The 19,000-nt window shown below is 43.1% G+C and overlaps 2 protein-coding genes and 1 long non-coding RNA gene across 3 annotated transcripts in view; 2 read left to right on the top strand and 1 right to left on the bottom strand.

Annotated features, from left to right (window-relative positions):
• The window catches only part of eeig1a (estrogen-induced osteoclastogenesis regulator 1a), a 22,332-nt gene extending 9,373 nt beyond the window's left edge, over nt 1–12,959 (top strand). The window contains exons 3-12 of the mRNA XM_021621242.3: nt 6,479–6,599; nt 6,850–6,879; nt 7,656–7,772; nt 9,831–9,877; nt 10,004–10,149; nt 10,294–10,401; nt 10,499–10,694; nt 10,865–10,986; nt 11,105–11,174; nt 11,275–12,959. Coding sequence (XP_021476917.1) covers nt 6,479–6,599; nt 6,850–6,879; nt 7,656–7,772; nt 9,831–9,877; nt 10,004–10,149; nt 10,294–10,401; nt 10,499–10,694; nt 10,865–10,986; nt 11,105–11,174; nt 11,275–11,320 — 1,003 coding nt within the window. The 3' untranslated portion in view covers nt 11,321–12,959. The remainder of the gene's footprint in view (nt 1–6,478; nt 6,600–6,849; nt 6,880–7,655; nt 7,773–9,830; nt 9,878–10,003; nt 10,150–10,293; nt 10,402–10,498; nt 10,695–10,864; nt 10,987–11,104; nt 11,175–11,274) is intronic.
• LOC110535887 (uncharacterized) lies at nt 12,704–15,538 on the bottom strand. The gene is made up of 4 exons (XM_021621243.3): nt 14,090–15,538; nt 13,808–13,917; nt 13,510–13,725; nt 12,704–13,377 (listed from the first exon to the last, which is right to left on the bottom strand). The coding sequence occupies exons 1-4, from the start codon at nt 14,428–14,430 to the stop codon at nt 13,229–13,231; spliced, it is 816 nt and encodes a 271-aa protein (XP_021476918.2). The 5' UTR covers nt 14,431–15,538; the 3' UTR covers nt 12,704–13,228.
• LOC149979621 (uncharacterized) lies at nt 15,505–19,000 on the top strand. The gene is made up of 2 exons (XR_016484554.1): nt 15,505–15,845; nt 18,552–19,000. It is a non-coding gene; the product is annotated as an uncharacterized LOC149979621 (long non-coding RNA).

Here is a 19,000-nt window from a genome sequence, read left to right as displayed (position 1 = left end):
ATGATGCAATTCTGTTACCGGGTGTAAATCCACTTCACTTACTGTAGTTCAATAACCAAAAGAGATTTTTCAAAGTCAAGTGTAGGCTCAGTGTACTGTTTCTACCATGGCCTGAAGTCCTCATTCACTGCAGCTTCCTCAGCTCTCCACACTGCTCTCTTCCAGGGCTAGGCTGTTTATCCGAGTTCTGTCAGGGGCCAGTGACTGACACAGGCCTGCTGCTATTTTGTGTTGCTGCTGTAGAGTGCCTGAGGACAGCACCCAGCCTCTGGGACAGGATGGGAGATAAGAATCCCATAGTAAAGCTTGCCTGACTGAGTGAGTCATCCTAAGCTGGGGTACAGTAGGGGGTGACAGTGTACTGTAGCTCTCAAATAAACAAATTCCTTTTGATATAGCTACTAGTGGATATGACTGTGATTTCAATGTGGTGAACAACTTTTTGTTCCACTGACTTATTTCCTTTTTTGACCACAACATCTGCCAGTTGTGTAAACTTTCAATCCGTTTCAGTCAATAGTCATAGTTCTCACCCTTTTTTTCCTTTTCCTGTGTAGTTTTATTGCCACAACTCTTGCATTTCCTTTTTGAGTTTTGTTAACTGATGTTTGTGTTGTTTTGTGATCACTTTAACTCTCTCTGGGTCTGGATGTAACCGGTCATGCTGGTGTTGAGAACTGGGCTGGCCTCCAATGAGGATTGTCTTTCAACATTGTTCAGATATTGTATATCTCCCCTTGTTTTCTCAGTGCGTTGTGTGTTGCGTTGCGTTTCCTTGGTGAGATCCCTGTTGATTACTCCCTGTGACATTGTGGCCTTCTGTATCTGTGAACTGACTCTGAGAATGTCTCAGATACCGCTGTTACAATGAGTTTGGTTGTTAAGTGTTGTCTCCAGACCCCCTCCCCCCATGTCTCTCTCCTCAGTGCTCTAGCTCTTTCACTCTCATTTTGAATGAACGCTGTAGTTGGGGATTTGAGGCGTGTGGTTGCCATGGTGGTTGAATAAAGCCATCTGGTATGTGGAATGTGGCTGAGAACGTTTTCAGAGACAGACCAAAGGGGGGCAGTGATTAGTGTGGCGCTCCTGATAAGAGCTAAACAAGTGTGTGTGTGTGTGGCACAGCATTAAGGACCAAGGCAAAACATGAAGGGACGACTATATAAAGAATCTATTAGAGTTGAAAAATCTAAAATGGTAGTGAGCAAAAATACTTGCATAAAAAGTGTTTTAAAACATTTATAGAATGTACAAGATGAGTCATTGAGAGAGGAAATGGGGAACTCATGTATGTTAGACATTTTAAGTATGACCGAATGTTTATAGTCATGCAATTTTGTTGGAGTTTGTGTAGGCGTACTATTACTAAAGGTTTGTAGCCAATCAAATAGCTGGAATCTGTTTTTGTAATACAAAGCAGCAGTAGTGGAGTTATGACTTGTTTTTTAAGTTCCTCTAGTAAACAACTATTTTATTTGGCCAATTGGCTTAACGCACCATAGCTGGGTTTCAGTCGTTCCTGACCTAAAGTGAGAGATGCATAAAAAGAAAAGAGAGACTGAGAAGGGAGGAAAAAGTGTTACTGGATGTGCAGTGTTGGTGAGAGTTGCAAAAATATAATGGGTGGGGAGTGTTAGCAGCAGCTGCCACCAGTTTGCGCTGATCCATAACTGTCCGTTAACGCTATACAAGTGGCACTCGCCTAGCAACGCTAGCCTCGCCATTGTCAGCCAATCCAGTAGGAGCTTCGATTGGTCACTCCCGTCGCAATATCGCAGATGATTTACAGTTGAAGTCGGAAGTTTACATACACCTTACCCAAATACATTTAAACTCAGTTTTTCCACAATTCCTGACATTTAATCTTAGTAGACATTCCCTGTCTTAGTCAGTTAGGATCACCACCTTATTTCAATAATGTGAAATGTCAGAATAATAGTAGAGAATTATTTATTTTAGCCTTTATTTCTTTCATCATATTCCCAGTGGGTCAGAAGTTTACATACATTCAATTAGTATTTGGTAGCATTGCCTTTAAATTGTTTCATTTGGGTCAAACGTTTTGGGTAGCCTTCCACAACCTTCCCACAATAAATTGGGTGAATTTTGGCCCATTCCTCCTAACAGAGCTGGTGTAACTGAGTAAGGTTTGTAGGGTCTCCTTGCACGCACACACTTTTTCATTTCTGCCCACAAATTTTCTATAAGTTTGAGGTCAGGGATTTGTGATGGCCACTCCAAAACCTTAACTTTGTTGTCCTTAAGCCATTTTGCCACAACTTTGGAAGCATGCTTGGGGTCATTGTCCATTTGGAAGACCCATTTGCAACCAAGCTTTAACTTCCTGACTGATGTCTTGAGATGTTGCTTCAATATATCCACATACTTTTCCTTCCACATGATGCCATCTATTTTGTGAAGTGCACCAGTCCCTCCTGCAACAAAGCACCACCACAACATGATGCTGCCACCCCTGTGCTTCACAGTTGGGATGGTGTTCAACGGCTTGCAAGCCTCCCCCTTTTTCCTCCAAACTTAACAAAGGTCATTATGGCCAAGCAGTTCTATTTTTGTTTTATCAGACCAGAGGACATTTCTCCAAAAAGTCATATCTTTGTCTCCATGTGCAGTTGCAAACCGTAGTCTGGCTTTTTTATGGGGTTTTGGAGCAGTGGCTTCTTCCTTGCTGAGCGTCCTTTCAGGTTATGTCGATATAGGACTTGTTTTACTGTGGATATAGATACTTTTGTACCTGTTTCCTCCAGCATCTTCACAAGATTCTTTGCTGTTGTTCTGAGATTGATTTGCACTTTTCACACCAAAGTACGTTCATCTCTAGGAGACAGAACGCGTCTCCTTCCTGAGTGGTATGATGGCTGCGTGGTCCCATGGTGTTTATACTTGCGTGCTATTGTTTGTACAGATGACCGTGGTACCTTCAGGCTTTTGGAAATGTTTTCTGATGTCTTGGCTGATTTTCTTTAGATTTTCCCATGATGTCAAGCAAAGAGGCACTGAGTTTGAAGGTAGGCCTTGAAATACATACACAGGTACACCTCCATTTGACTCAAATAATGTAAATTAGCCTATCAGAAGCTTCTAAAGCCATGACATTTTCTGGAATCTTCCAAGCTGTTTAAATGCACAGTCAACTTAGTGTATGGACACTTCTGACCCGCTGGAATTGTGATACAGTGAGTTATATTTGAAATAATCTGTCTGTAAACAATTGTTGGAAAAGTTACTTGTGTCATGCACAAAGTAGATGTCCTAACCGACTTGCCAAAACTATAGTTTATTAACAATCAATTTGTGGAGTGGTTGAAAAATGAGTTTTAATGACTTCAACCTAAGTGTATGTAAACTTCCGACTTCAACTGTAAATAAAGTTCAGCTTTCTCCAACTTTAGTCCCGACCTACTCGGCTCCCTTACCCATGCTCGCATCGCTTTTACCGGTCTCCCCGCCCCCTCTTCTCTCGCTTTCCTTCCATTGAAAATGTATGACTTCCGATGTTTCACCGCACGATGATGGTTCCTAGTGTAAATCTAAATGCTTGCTGTGGTGGGGTTCAGTTTTTGTGGAACTGACACTCATACTAGAGAAGGGAAGGATTTTATTAACTTCAACAGTGCTATATATTCATTATGTGGAAGGCTGGATCACATCTCTTGCATTTTAGCCATGTGTCAATGCAGAGGGGACAGCCATGTACTAGTCAAGCAGTGTATAAAGTGTCACTGTCAGTCATGTGACTTCAGATAGTATGCCTAAAGTGTGGAATTGATACTCGGGGTCTGCATCATAAAAGCCATATGTGCAGTTGGGGACATGCTGTCCCTGATGTAGAGGTACTGTAGGGATTACATGTGGCTCACCTGGAACTTTTCTTTGGGCAGATGATCCTATGACGCCACTCCCTTACATGGCATGGAGTAGGAACACGTGCCTTGGCCCTGTGCCCTGCAAGGAGCCAACAACTACCCACCACTATACTGAAGCCCCTCTGCAGCTCTATAGTTAATCAAATGTGTCAGCTGGTTAGGGACCATGTGCTATCTGACCACTGTACACAGGGCAAATTCTTCCTCTTTGCACAACACCCAACCTTAATGGCAGTGAGTTTATTTTCTGTTGCTTGACCAAAGGGACTGTAGTACTCCCCTGTGCTTATTTCAGAACAGTGATGGTCACTCTTAGGTACAGTGCCTTCAGAAAGTATTCATACCCCTTGACTTATTCCACATTTTGTTGTTAGTCTTAATTCAAAATGTATTAAATCTTTTTTTTCTTCTCACGGATCTACACGCAACACCCCATAAGTGAAAACTTTTTTAGAAATTTTAGCAAATTTAATTGAAAATTAAATGAAGAAATACCCCTGAGTCAATACTTTGTAGAAGCACCTTTGGTGGCGATTACAGCTGTAAGTCTTTAAGAGCTTTGCACATCTGGATTGTACAATATTTGCCCATTTATTCTTTTAAAAAATCTTCAAGCTCTGTCGTTGATTGTTGCTCATTGCTAGACAGCCTTGCCATAGATTTTTCAAGATGATTTTAAGTCAAAACTGTAACTAGGCCACTCAGGAACATTCAATGTTGTCTTGGTAAGCAATTCCGGTGTAGATTTGGCCCGTGTGTTTTAGGTTATTGTCCTGCTGAAAGGTGAATTCATCTCCCAGTGTCTGAAAACCAACTGAACCAGGTTTTCCTCTAGGATTTTGCCTGCACTTATAGCTGTATTCCGTTTCTTTTTATCTTCAAAAACCTCCCTTTCCGATGACAAGCATACCCATAACATGATGCAGCCACCACCATGCTTGAAAATATAAACAGTGGTACTCGATACCGGTAACCCTGTATGTAGCCTTATTTTATTGTAGCTCTTTTTTTCCCATTTAGTTTATTTAGTAAATATTTTTCTTACATATTTTTCTTTAACTGCATTGTTGGTTTAGGGCTTGTAAGTAAGCATTTCACAGAAAGGTCTACACCTGTCTACATCACATTCTTACTCCAGAACTTGAGGGTGCCAGGCTGCCCTTCATTACGCGACCTGTCACCATCCTTACGCACAGCTGCACAATATTGGTCTCACCTGGACTCCTTTTACTTTGTTCATTGCCTCGTCTTTATCTGTCTGTTCCTCAGTTGGTTCCCCGTGTCAGCATTGTCGTTGATGTCGTTATTTTTCCCCTGTCCAGGCGCTGTTCCTGTTCTGTATCCTGTCCGTTGTTTATTAAATGTTCACTCCCTGTACCTGCTTCTCGTCTCCAGTGTTGATCCTTACAGAATGCTGACACCACTAATGGAAGCATCTGGGAGTTTTTGTTTTTTTGTTTTGGCTGGTGATGTCTGGTCCGGATGCAGTCGCCGATGGAACCGGGGGTGCCTCAGCTAGCACGTCTGGCTTCCACACCTTACCTGGCTCGAGAGGTCTTCTTGCCTCGGTCAATCCTTACAAATTCCTCTATGACGTTGTGGGGTATTGTGTGTAAATCAGTGACACAAAATCTCAATTAAACTATTTTAAATACAGGCTGTAACACAACAAAACGTGGAAAAGTAAAGGGAATTCTTCCTGAAGGCACTTTACGTCTCTGTTGGATCAACCGCTCAGGAAGCCTGCTGCATTTATGCCTTCTCACTTGTAGAGCGTGTTTGGGTTTTGCCTGATTTTAAAGGATAGTTATGTTTCACTGGGTATCCTCTGGTGTAGTTGACTGCAGTCCGGTAATACCTGATTGTTTGAGCACTCCTAGGTGGTGGTATACACTACAGTAATCCGGCCGATCTGTCCACCATGGCTGTGTGTTTGCATTGAAGATGATGGGTCATGCATATCTAGCTCTATACATTTAGCTCCTCTTGCTCTGCAAGTTATTTATTATTTCCATATTCCACATTAAGCACTGAATTCACTAGAGTTTATTCTGTGCATTCTGAGTGGCTGGATACTGGGTCCATGCCGATGCATGACTGTCGTACTGTCAAAGCTTGCACTCAGTCCATCTGTCCAGTTGGGAGAAGGAGGGTTTAAAGCGTGTTAACATGGGAAGTAGATTATCACCAGGAATGTTTTATGCCAACCACTCTGTATTCTCATCCATTTTCCTCACTGTATGGGTGGACAGGGTGACGTCAGGCACTGGCCTAATTACATCAACTTTATTTTTTACAGAAGCCTGTAGATTATTGTTCGCCGTTTTCCTCGACAACAAGTTTACTTTCTCTAAAATTGGAGCAAGACATTGAAGAGAGGCCAAATGCACAAGAGATGTCATTTGCTACGTTGAATTAGTGACTTCTTTTTTTGAGATCACTCAAACAGTAATGGCTGTCATTCACTCTCCACTTTAGATTTCTCTTGACACTAATAACAGACGTGTTAACCAATTCCTTTAAAAAAAATTGAGATTGATGCATCTGTGCTGTAGTGCCATCCCATTGTTGATCCCTGTCCTCTTGTCACACAGAGTGGAGGTTCAGGAGAACTGTGTTCGATGGAAGAAGAGGTTCACCTTTTTGTGTAAAATGAGTGCCAACCCCACAACTGGAGTGCTGGATCCCTCGATCTGTCGGGTTTCTGTGCGGAAGGTCTGTGTTGACTGATTGGAGACCTCTCTCTTACCAACACACAGCTCTATGCTGTTATCTCTGTGAACATCCAGGGCTACAGTTTCCTGCATGTAATAATGGATTATGCATCTTTCCATGTACAATTAACACCCCCTAACTGTAGCCTCTATAATCTGATGGTAGAGCAGTGCTAAACACACACTCTCCACTGCATGCCTGACTGTCAAAGTCCTCAGGAGTCATCTCCCTCTTCCTGTTTTCTCTACAGGAACTCAAAGGAGGAAAAACGTATTCAAAGGTAAGAGCCCACTCCTCCTGAGCACTCCATCCTATATCCATAAACCCATTTAAACAATTTACTGTAGCCTGATGTCAACACACAAAAACACTCCCGTTACTCCATTTAAACAGGAACATTAGTCACCCAACTTCTACAAACACAAGCAACAACTTTGGCACTCCTGTATAAGCATATGTAAACTATACCATGTTAGATGGGGAAAGTTTACAGAGAATGCACACTCAGGTTGCCAGGGACCCTTCCTGTGTTTTCTCACGTTCTGCTTCTGGATTTCCTTAAGCTAAATATAACCCCTTTCCTCTTTGGAAGTAGGCTTCCTTAAATACACACATCTGTAAACAGTAGCTTCGATGAAATAAAACCTGGAGAAAAGGAAATGAGAGTCATCTCTTGGATAACCTGACACTAAAATGAGAAACAGTAGGGCTAAGTGTCTGGAGCATATACAGTCTGTCTCTACATCCAGATGGCTACATGTATGTCACAGTATATGAAGGTTTAAAACTACTGTACTTTAAGGTAGACTCAGCGAAATGACGTTGCCACAAGCAGCACCGCAGATATTGAGATGAGCGAGACGCTAGACCTTGCCCTCACACAGTATCGGCTCCTGTTCACGGGATTGCTTCACGCTGGTGGCCAGGGCAACAAAACAGCGGAGAAATGGACCCTCACTCTTCAACACTCTTAGTTTGACGCACAATGCTGTTTAATTTCTTTATCTACGTCATATCGCTGAGTCTACCTTTAATGTAACTGTTGCTCTCCCTCAGCTGGGTTTTACTGACCTAAACATGGCAGAGTTCGCTGGCTCAGGCTCTGCAGTCCGCTGTTGTCTACTGGAGGGATACGACACCAAGAATACCAGACAGGACAACTCCATACTGAAGGTAAGCTTGGGTGGACAGGAATTGACTGTTGACCTCGGGACTTTTTCAGGGTTGGGTTTGGTTGAACAGAACAACTAATATATACTGAACTCCCCACTGGGGAGCCAGGCCCAGCCAATCAGAATGAGTTTTTCCCCACAAAAGGCTTTATTGCAGACAGAAATACTCCTCAGTTTCATCAGCTGTCTGGGTGGTTGGTCTCAGACCATCCTGCAGGTGAAGAAGCCAGATATGGAGGTCCTGGGCTGGCGTGGTTACATGTGGTCTGCGGGTGCAAAATTCTCTAAAACAACATTGGATGCGGTTTATGGTAGAGAAATTAACATTAAATTATCTGGAAACAGCTTTGGTGGACATTCCTGCAGCCAGCATGACAATTCCACGCTCCCTCAACTTGTGGCATTGTGTTGTGTGACAAAACTGCACATTTTAGTGGCCTTTTGTCTCCAGCATAAGGTGCACCTGTGTCACGATCATGCTGTTTAATCAGCTTCCTGATATGCCACATCTGTCAGGTGGATGGATTATCTTGGCAAAGTGCTCATTGACATGGATGTACACAAATTGGTTTACAACATTTGAGAGAGAGCTTTTTGTGCACATAGAACATTTATGGGAATTTTTATTTCAGCTCATGAAACATGGGAATAACACTTCACATGTTGCGTTTTATATTTTTGTTCGGTAAATCGTTTATATTGAGTGGTAAAGGAAATCATCCTTCTGATCACCCACAGTGGTGGTTTTAACATGAAAATGGTGGTGGGGAAAACTCAATCAACAAAGCTGATATGCATTGAAAACAGTCCACTCCACTGGCTACACATTGAATTAACTAATAACCAATCCCAGAAATGTTGTTTTGAGCCACACACAAATGTTCTAAATTTGGGTTATGGCTACTTCCCATATCTTTAGCTCTTATTACCCGGAAGACAACGGTAGTCGAGCATACTTTTGTAGAGTAAACTAGCTAGTAATTGGTCTGCAATATTGCGACATTGCGTGCATCTGCCTGCCTATTATAAAGGGGTCTGGTTAACAATATGCAACGTTTATGACGCTATTCCCTCGCTGCTTAAATTGCACAGTTACAGTTCCATGTTTAAACTAGTTAAGCTAGCTAGCTTGAAGACGTGTTTAACAGTGCGTGGTAAGGAACTAGCTAGCTATGAAGTTGACACATCAGTCCAATCAAAGTTGGCAGGCATAAGATGTTGATTTATCTGTTGCTAAAGACAATGAGCTTTCTTGGGCGAGCACAAGCAGCGACGACGGAATCACGTTATCCAAAAACATGGCAGACATTGGATGAATATAAAATTGTAATTGTGTGTGATTTAAAAAATTCGAATAAACGTCCAAGGCGACAATTATTTGAATAATTCAATGAATGTTTTGTGCAAAGAGGTGATGACTATAGTGTCTTAAGAATTTTCATATCTGACTTCCATCTATGGAAATTTTCTTTTTCCGGGCGTCAGTTAAACTTCAGTATCGAAGCAAAACTGTAGGAGTAGTTGGAACTGTGCTTCTAGACCAGAACCCTGGGCACCGAAGAAGGGCTTTTGCTGGCTAGCTCTCCCAGCAGTTGCTGCGGGGATGTAGTGACCCCATGAGTGACAGCACTCTGTGCCAACGATACCTATGCTCTGTAGTTTCTCTGTCTGCCTCTCCACCACACAAAGCACAGAGCAATGCTGAAACTGCTGCATTTTTGAGCGGTCTTATTCAATAAAAATTGACCAAAGCAACAATGCAATCGGAAAGCAACCACGTATGCTTTATTAGATAAACCTATTAAAAAATATTTATAAACAATGTTTGCTAACTGATATGACGTTTTGTTGTGACATGAAATACCAGAATTGCATACAAATGCCCTGGATATTGGTGGTGCTCTGGACCACTTGTGACACATGACAACTGATCACACAGAGCTGTTGAGGCCCAGCACCTCAGCAGAACTTTTGATATAGCTACTGCAAACATGACTCAGTCTTTTTTTGACTTTTTATATTGTAATAAAAGTTGTCTTTGTCTGGATCTTCTCTGAAGGTGACTATCGGGATGACCCTCCTCTCTGGAGATCCGTGCTTTAAAACGTGAGTGACCTGATAGATGCTCAAATCTCTTATCTGTCATTCAGCATCATACATTTAGTAAACCTGATGCTGTTGCCACTTTTCCCACAGTATAACATGTGGACTGAACAGTCATGTTTTTTGCAGCGCCCCCAGCACAGCCAAGTCCATCTCGATCTCAGGCCAGGACCATACCCTGCAGCTAGACTGCAAGGGTGAGGGCACTGGAACCCCTAACCGTCCCCCTTCTTTGGGCCGGTCCATGAAGCCCAGGCCCTCTGTCATCAGCTCAGGTATGACATGCAAGAAGGATCCGATTTAAAGCTGGTAACTGTGGGTGTTTTATGATTTATCTCATCAACACTAAACAGTTAACCCAGGTCTGGGAGACATGGTGAGGGACTGACTAATTGAGGTGTGGTTCTGGTTGATGTCAGGACTTCCAGAGGAGCCAGACCAGACCCAGATGGCCAGCCCAGGAGAAGTGTTCCAGTCGGGCCACTCTCGCAACTCCAGCTACGCCAGCCAGCTGAGCAAGATCTCAGGTGTGTGTTCCTGTTCCCCATCTTCCCTCTCCATAGGTCATATTTCTTTGTTACTGTAATTTCACCAATGACAGTAATGTAAACTCTTGTTCCCCAGGCTACAGCACAGAGCACTCCTGCTCCTCCAGTATGTCTGATCTCACACACCGGAGGAACACCTCCACAGGAAGCAGCACCTCTGGGGGCCTGAGTGTGACCGTAGACACCCCCCCAGAGAGGGAAAGCGACATCTGCCGGCCAGAGAGACCCCCTCGCCCCCCACGGCCCATCCTGCCATCCAACAGACCCCCCAGGCAAGACCTATCTCCCACCCACCAGATGTGTTTAGCCCAATGTGTCTGTTTTCACAATCCTATGAAACACTCCAATCCATCAGTGAAACACTACTGATATTGTTCTTTGTATCTGCTGTTTGTCACCTTGCTGTTGAATGACTGGGCCTTTCCCCTCCACCCTGTGACAGGAGGAAGCAGGATTCTGTGGAGAGCCATCCCTCCTGGGTGAATGACACCCGCATCGATGCTGACGATATAGTTGAAAAGATCGTCCAGAGCCAGAACTTTGGTGACATAAGTAACACTGAAGGTATGACGCCTGCCCTTTCACTTGTCCAGCACATTTTTGCAATCTCTTTTGTACATAACTTCCTCCATTGTACTGTGTTTCATTTGGTTCTCTCTTGGTGTGATTGTTTCCTCTTCAGACAGTAACCTGCGACTGTTTGTCAGTAGAGACGGGACCACTTCCCTGAATGAGCTACAGCTTGGAAACAGGTGAGAACACACACACACACACACACACACACACACACACACACACACACACACACACACACACACACACCTCTTACTCTCCTACTTTTCATTCTTTCAGGGTGTCCGCCGGTGTCTATGAGCCAGTTGTGATTGAGAGCCATTAGGACTGGTGAAGATGTGAGTTTAAGTTGAGGCCTCTGTGGTCAAGCTTGTGGACTAACTCCAGAAACATATGGTAGTCATCCTGGAGCACCAGCTGAGCTGGTTGCCATGAGAGGAGGACTGTACCGCACAGTTTTCATGTTTAGTTGTGGATCTGTTTACCCTATGGGGTCTGATTGATTGTAAACTGTTTTTGTCTGGTCATTTTGCACTTTATTTCTAATGTGTTGTATCCCCAGAAGATGTGGCTTAAGTCTGAACTCATTTCAGCTGTATGTTGTTACAGTATCTTTGTTTCCATGGTAAATTTCTTGTCCTGTTGATCAGGAAGTGACATCATGCATTTCTCTATCCTCAGCCTTTCCACAAATATTGAAAAATAACGATCGGACAAATGTAATACTGTAAAGATAATATCCAATACACATTGTATGCGCTACTTTAGAATGTATTTTTCTCATACATGACCCAAAGCACCAGATCATCTCTGTGATGACAGTGCTAGTCACTATTGGAGGAGAGCTGGTGATGGAGAAGAGGGAAAGTTCTCAGCACTGGTCTGACTGGTTTCAATCCCATTTAGATTGTAGTACTCTGGCGCCCCCTTGTGAAGAAATGGCCTGTTGAGGGATCAGTCTCTCATCTTCAATCATGTCCCCAAACTGGTAGGTCCTAGCCTGTCATTTTTAGTGTTTACAAATCTCAAGGAACTGGGTAGGTGTAGTAATATGGGGGAAGTTTTATATGCTATAAGTTCTAAACCCATTAGATGGCTATTTGGTGCTGTCTGATTCTCTCTGATCTGCAAACACCAAAGGGTTAAGAAGCTAGGGGTCAGACTTGACAATACCTATTCAGCAGTCGTTTACACTGGCAGATGTCTTCAAACATCTTATGAAGGATCATTCATCATTTGTTTGTTTTTCCAATCAGCTTGCTGGTTTGTTAGATTTTTTTAAATGGAATTGATCAAGCACTACAGAGGTTCCCTGTTTATTGTTTTTTATAGAATCACATTCTCAATGATGTTGAAAAATACAGAACAAATGGTTTTCCTACATATCTGAATGTAAACTGGGATATACTTTTTTCTATCATATGTGACTAATAGAGCTGTTGTTATGGACTGAATTATCTGAGGTTTGATACACTTGTTCAGAGTTAACATTTTGCAATGTGCTGATAAATAGTATCTGTCAGTTGTCTGCCTATGAATGTCTTAAATGAGATTCTGTATTTATTGCTGTGCATTATGTACAAAATATCAGTTCTCACATGGGCTAATATTGACCACAGCTGGGTTTACATTGAATGGTCTCAGGTGATGTGTGACGTTCATTGCGACAGCACTTTAGATTGAATTTGTTTTCTTTCTTTTTTTTTTCTTCTTTCCTGTGTTTGAAGAGGGGTTTAAGCTATACACACGACCCCAGTGTCCTTACACATAAATTAGCATTTTGTCTAATCTTGTTACATTTTCTATTAATCTTAGATTGTAATTTTAACAAATGCACATGTATGCTAGATTTTTAAATTAACATAAATTAAATAAAATAAATTTAAATTAACAGTCTAGTTTTGTGATCCTCCCTAAACGTTTCATGAACAATAAAAATTAATTTGATTTTTTTTTTTTCTCTACTTCTGTTTTCAATCTTTATTAAACTAAATGGAGCAATAACTTTGTTTTAAAATGTTAGTCTGGTTGTTAGTTATGCTGTTCAATGCTATCCCACTACTATTAACCCCACTCATAAACATACAGAAAATAATGTCTCCTGCATGTATATCAGTCACGTCACTGGAAATATAATCGATCTCAAGCCCAAGTTTCCCTCAGTGTCATTTCATATGCAGTAGCTTTGTCATCTTCCACTTTCTCATTCCCCATTTATCCGATATCCCATGCTTCACAGGGTTTCCTCTCGCAGGGAGATGTATCTCCTCCTCCTACCCCCTCTGCGTTCAGTGAACATGTAACAGAGCATGCACCACAGACTTTCCTCTGGAGCGATCTGCACTCCACTGCCTGCCCTGAATGGCCGCAGAGCACAGGACCCTGTAGGAAGGAGCACAGAGGAGAGGGAAGGAGCACAGAGGAGAGGTTAGAAGGGGCTCAAGAGGGCACACGGTAATATAGTAAGGCACCTGCTGTCACCAGTCTGTATCTATATGTGGATACACTATTTACCCAGGATAAAGTAGGCAGTGGCGCTGAGGGAGAGGATGATGAGGAAGATGGTGCCAGGACCCACGTCCCCCAGGGCACAGGCGTTTGGACAGGCACAGGGACTCTCCACCCAGATTTGCAGGGGAATGTCTCCATTAAAGTGTAGGGCGAAGGAAGTGGATATGTTGGGACTACAGCGGTAGTGTACTACTGTCAGGGGCTGGGTGTACTCTAGGACTTGAGAAAGGGAAAGGTGATATCAATGTTGAGCGCACGGACCAGAATAATAATGACACTTCTGATTTATACTTCTGCTTACCAGAATATGAAACAGACAGTGTCTGCAAGCTGTTGTTGTAATGGAATTCGTTGCCCTCATGTCTCCCATAGTTTATGTAATGACTGATGTATCTGTTATTTCTGTAAAACCTGCTCAGTAAATGAATAATTTGATTAATCTTTGGGAACCTTTGTAAATACTTAGGCCTATATGGATGCTTCACAGAATGTAATATTGACCAACACAAAAGACTGCCACTACTAGTTATTTATTTTTGTATTTTTTTTTTAGCTATTAAGATTTTAACAAAAAAGTACATACCTGACTGTCAAACAGGCAGCCACATCTGTGCAGTCTGTCCCTGCGAGGTCCTCTGGCTCAGAGAACGGTTGACAGGGGCTGAAGGAGAGGAGGATTTCTGCATTTGGCGGTGCGTTCTCCGAGGGCACAGGCTTTAGGTGTCCCAAGAATCCGTCTGAATCCGCCATGGCTACCAGGTTTATCACCCCTGAGCCGTCCTTCATGATGCATCTACAGTTACTCATTTTTAAACAGCCTGTCTTTCTCTTCAAGTTCGAGGGCGGAGGGTTGGACATGGAGGGAGACGATGAAATGGCACCAAAGCAGATGGATAAAGTCAAGAGAACCATTTGAAACCTCATCTTGACAATGTTGGAAGTGTAGACCTCGAGCTAGTTGTCTGTTTAGGAAGGTTCATTAAGGCAGCCATTTGTAATGTAGCAGCACAATGCCACTGATAAACTCATTAGAGCCCAACTGCTGACACATTCCAGGCGGTTCACAAAGCCCACTCTGCTCCCAGACCACATAAATGACCAATGACACCACACACACAAACCCATGCACACAATTTGTTTTAGACTACTTCTATATTATGTATTACATCGACCCCCATACATTGAATAATTCCCTCATATAATGAGCAGTTGCAGCGTTACCCTTTTCAGCTGGATGGAGGGAGGCAAAGCCAGACAGAGTAGGCTAGTGTATGAGGGTATTGAAAACACAGCTGGGACAGGGACTGGATAGATTAAAACTATTCAACAAATTTCAAATGGATTGTGAAAATAATAGTGCAGAAGACAGACTTCCCATTGAGCACGTTTAAAAAAAAATCTAATTTCAACCAGCGTTGTAAACATTGACATTAGGGTAAAATGTCAATTTACAGTAAATTAAAATCCGACTAAGGTTTTTACATAAATCTAATTTCAAATAATCATTATAACTATGTATATGTTGAAATTGCATTAAAAAGCATATTTTTCATCCTATATTCAATGTACTGTATATTGGATGGCTGAAATTGTGTTGTATTTCATATTTGACTAGACATTTATTTGACATTGTTTCAATGTTGATAGTAAAATGGTATGTTTGAATCAACGTCATTGTTTCAACATCATGCCATCAATTATTCAATGTTATTTAGGTAGTCTACGCAAATGAGTCTGGAAGCTGATCAATGTCTAAAGGTGTTTACATTATAGCTCAGCTGAAACCAACACAGCTTATTTTCAAAGTTAAGCAGGGTACCCAGACATGCATCTGGATGGTAAACTTGTTCTCCCTGAACTGCATTACCCCTCATACCAGTAGGAGTCATTGTTCAGGGACGAATCGTTGTTAGCTAGCAAGCTAATTTAGCAAGTGCTCTGTGATGCTAGCATAGTTTTTAGTTTGCTAACTTTTTTTCCCTCAGTCCGCTTACTAGCCAGTCCATCTAGTTACCTAGACAATGAGCTCACTGAGGCTGCCTGCAGCCCAACAATGTCACGTGACCGGCAGAGTCACGTTCTAATCTACATTACATTACATTAGAGAGTTCTAATCTACATTACGCGGCTACGAGACCGAGGAATGGGTAGCCTACTCCGCTCCTTGTCTTCAATGAGAGAGACTTTTCAGTGTTAGTTTATTTGGAAAATGTGCTAGGCTACTGGAGGTTAATGGCACAAGAAAGTTTAATGGACTAAACTTTCTGAACTTCACCAACGGAGTAGAGACAATACCAGGATTTGTGGAATCGAGCTCCGAATGCATCAAATCGCCCGAGGTGAGTACTTCAAATATATATATTCGGTCTCCCGAGTGGCGTAGCTGTTTAAGGCACTACATCGTCAATGTAAATTATCCAGTGGCGATTTTTATGAATTGTTCAGCAGTCTAATGGCTTGGGGTGTAGAAGCTGTTGATGAGCCTTTTGGTCCTAGACATGGCGCTCCAGTACCGCTTGCCGTGCGGTAGCAGAGAAAACAGTCTATAACTTGGGTGACTGGAGTCTCTGACAATTTTATGGACTTTCCTCTGACACCGCCTATTATATAGGTCCTGGATGGCAGGAAGCTTAGCCCCAGTGATGTACTGGGCCGTTCGCACAACCCTCTGTAGCGCCTTACGGTCAGATGCCAAGCAGTTGCCATACCAGGTGGTGATGCAACCAGTGCTCTCGATGGTGCAGCTGTAGAAGCTTTTGAGGATCTGGGAAAAGGTTTTGTCGTGCCCTCTTCACGACTGTGTTGGTATGTTTGGACCATGATAGTTTGTTGGTGATGTGGACACCAAGGAACTTGAAACTTTCGACCCGCTCCACTACAGCCCTGTTGATGTTAATGGGGGGCGGTTTGGCCCGCCTTTTCCTGTAGTCCACGATCAGCTTCTTTGTCTTACTCACATTGAGGGAGAGGTTGTTGTCCTGGCACTACACTGCCAGTTTTCTGACCTCTCTATAGGCCGTCTTATTGTTGTCAGTGATCAGGCCTACCACTGTTGTGTCGTCAGAAAACGTAATGATGAAGTCGTGTTTGGCCACACAGTCGTGGGTAAACAGGGAATACAGGAGGGGACATACCACTGAGGGGCCCCAGTGTTAAGGATCAGGGTGGCAGATGTTTTGTTTCCTACTCTTACCACCTGGGGGCGTCCTGTCAGGAAGTCCAGGATCCAGTTGCAGAGGGAGAAGTTTAGTCCCAGAGTCCTTAGCTTAGTGATGAGCTTCATGGGCTCTACGGTGTTGAATGCTGAGCTGTAGTTGATGAACAGCATTCTCACATAGGTGTTCCTTTTGTCCAGGTGCGATTTGAGATTGCGTCATCTGTGGATCTGTTGGGGCGGTATGCGAATTGGAGTGGGTTTAGAGTGTCTGGGAGGAGGCTGTTGATGTGAGCCATGACCAGCCTTTCAAAGCACTTCATTGCTACGGACATGAGTGCCACGGGGCGGTAGTCATTTAGGCATATTACCTTCGCTTCCTTGGGCACAGGGACTATGCTGGTCTGCTGAAACATGTAGCTATTACAGACTTGGTCAGGGAGAGGTTGAAAATGTCAGTGAAGGCACTTGACAGTTGGTCCGCTCATGCTTTGAGTACACGTCCTGGTGATCCGTCTGGCCCAGCGGCTGAATGTTGACCTGTTTAAAGGTTTTGTTCACATCGGCTACCGAGAGCGTTATCACAAAGTCATCCAGAACAGCTGGTGCTCTCGTGCATTCTGCAATGTTGCTTGCCTCAATGCGAGCATAAAATACATTTAGCTCATCTGGTAGGCTCGCGTCACTGGGCAGCTCGCGTCTGGGTTTCCCTTCTGGGTTTCCCTTTGTAGTCCGTAATAGTTTTCAAGCCCTGCCACATCCGACTAGCGGCAGAGCCGGTGTAGTAGGATTCAATCTTAATCCTGTATTGACGCTTTGCTTGTTTGATGGTTCGTCTGAGGGCATAGCGGGATTTCTTACAAAGCGTCCGGATTAGTCTCCTGCCCTTTGAAAGCGGCAGCTCTAGCTTTTAGTATGTGGATATATTGAAGCAACATCTCAAGACATCAGTCAGGAAGTTAAAGCTTGGTCGCAAAGGTCAAGGTATTGGAGTGGCCATCACAAAGCTCTGACCTCAAACCTATAGAACATTTGTGGGGAGAACTGAAAAAGCGTGTGCGAGCAAGGAGGCCTACAAGCCTGACTCAGTTACACCAGCTCTGTCAGGAGGAATGGGCCAAAATTCACCCAACTTATTGTGGGAAGCTTGTGGAAGGCTACTCAAAACATTTGACCCAAGTTAAACAATTTAAAGGCAATGCTACCAAATACTAATTGAGTGTATGTAAACTTCTGACCCACTAGGAATGTGATGAAAGAAATCAAATCTGAAATAAATCATTCTGACATTTCACATTCTTAAGAAAGTGGTGATCCTAATTGACCTAAAACAGGGATTTTTTACTGGGATTATATGTCAGGAATTGTGAAACTGAGTTTAAATGTATTTGGCCAAGGTGTATGTAAACATCCGACTTCAACTGTAGCGTCTCTGTTCTGCCGGTGCATGGAAAATCCCGCCAGCTCTATATTGTCCATTTCTTAGTTCAGCCACGTCTCGGTGAAACATAATGTCCCGTTGGTAGGATAATATTAATAATAGGTCATACATTTTATTTTCTAATGATTAGCAAGGAAAATGGAAGGCATTAGGAGCTTGCCTCTGGCATCTCAGAGGAAATCTGTCCTTTTGTCTGATGGGTCCAAATTTGAAATATATGGTTCCAACCGCTGTGTCTTTGTGAGACGCAGAGTAGGTGAACGGATGATCCCCGCTTGTGTGATTCCCACCATGGAGGAGGTGGTGTGGGGGTGCTTTGCTGGTGACACTGTCAGTGATTTATTTTGAATTGAAGGCACACTTAACCAGCATGGCTACCACAGCATTCTTCAGCGATACACCATCCCATCTGGTTTGCACTTAGTGGGACTATCATTTGTTTTTCATCAGGACAATAACCCAACACACCTCCAGGCTGTGTAATGGCTATTTTACCAAGAAGGAGAGTGATGGAGTGCTGCATCAGATGACCTGGACTCAACAATTGAGGTGGCTTGGGATTAGTTGGACTGCAGAGTGAAGGAAAGCCAGCCAACAAGTGCTCAGCATGTGGGAACTTCTTCAAGACGGTTGGAAAAGCATTCCAGGTGAAGCTGGTTGAGAGAATGTTTAGCAGTTTAGCTCAGAAAATGCCTCCCTCGTCAATCTGCTGCCATAGGCGGCCACCTAATCCAGCCTAATGAGTGGGCCACTATGTTGGAATTAAGTAAAACCAGAACTCCACACCCCTATCTCTATCTATGGATAATTTATGAAAGGGCCAACTTTAGCTAGCTACCCACCTGAGGACAACAATACAACGTGATACAAAAAAATCAAATAAAAAATACTGTCAAAAA

Source organism: Oncorhynchus mykiss, chromosome 11, assembly GCF_057628025.1.
Source record: "Oncorhynchus mykiss isolate SJ-2025 chromosome 11, ASM5762802v1, whole genome shotgun sequence".
NCBI lineage: Eukaryota > Metazoa > Chordata > Actinopteri > Salmoniformes > Salmonidae > Oncorhynchus > Oncorhynchus mykiss.
Note: the sequence above shows the minus strand (reverse complement) of the source record. Positions and strands in the feature narration are given on the sequence as shown.

Bases quoted from the DNA above. Each gene is read 5' to 3' on its own strand.
- LOC110535887 (XM_021621243.3), bottom strand. From the start codon at position 14,430: ATGAGGTTTCAAATGGTTCTCTTGACTTTATCCATCTGCTTTGGTGCC. The intron at 13,726-13,807 runs GTAAGCAGAAGT...CCCTTTCTCAAG, and splicing joins ACTGTCTGTTTCATATTCTG to TCCTAGAGTACACCCAGCCC. The intron at 13,378-13,509 runs GTAAATAGTGTA...TCCTTCCTACAG, and splicing joins CACTGCCTACTTTATCCTGG to GGTCCTGTGCTCTGCGGCCA.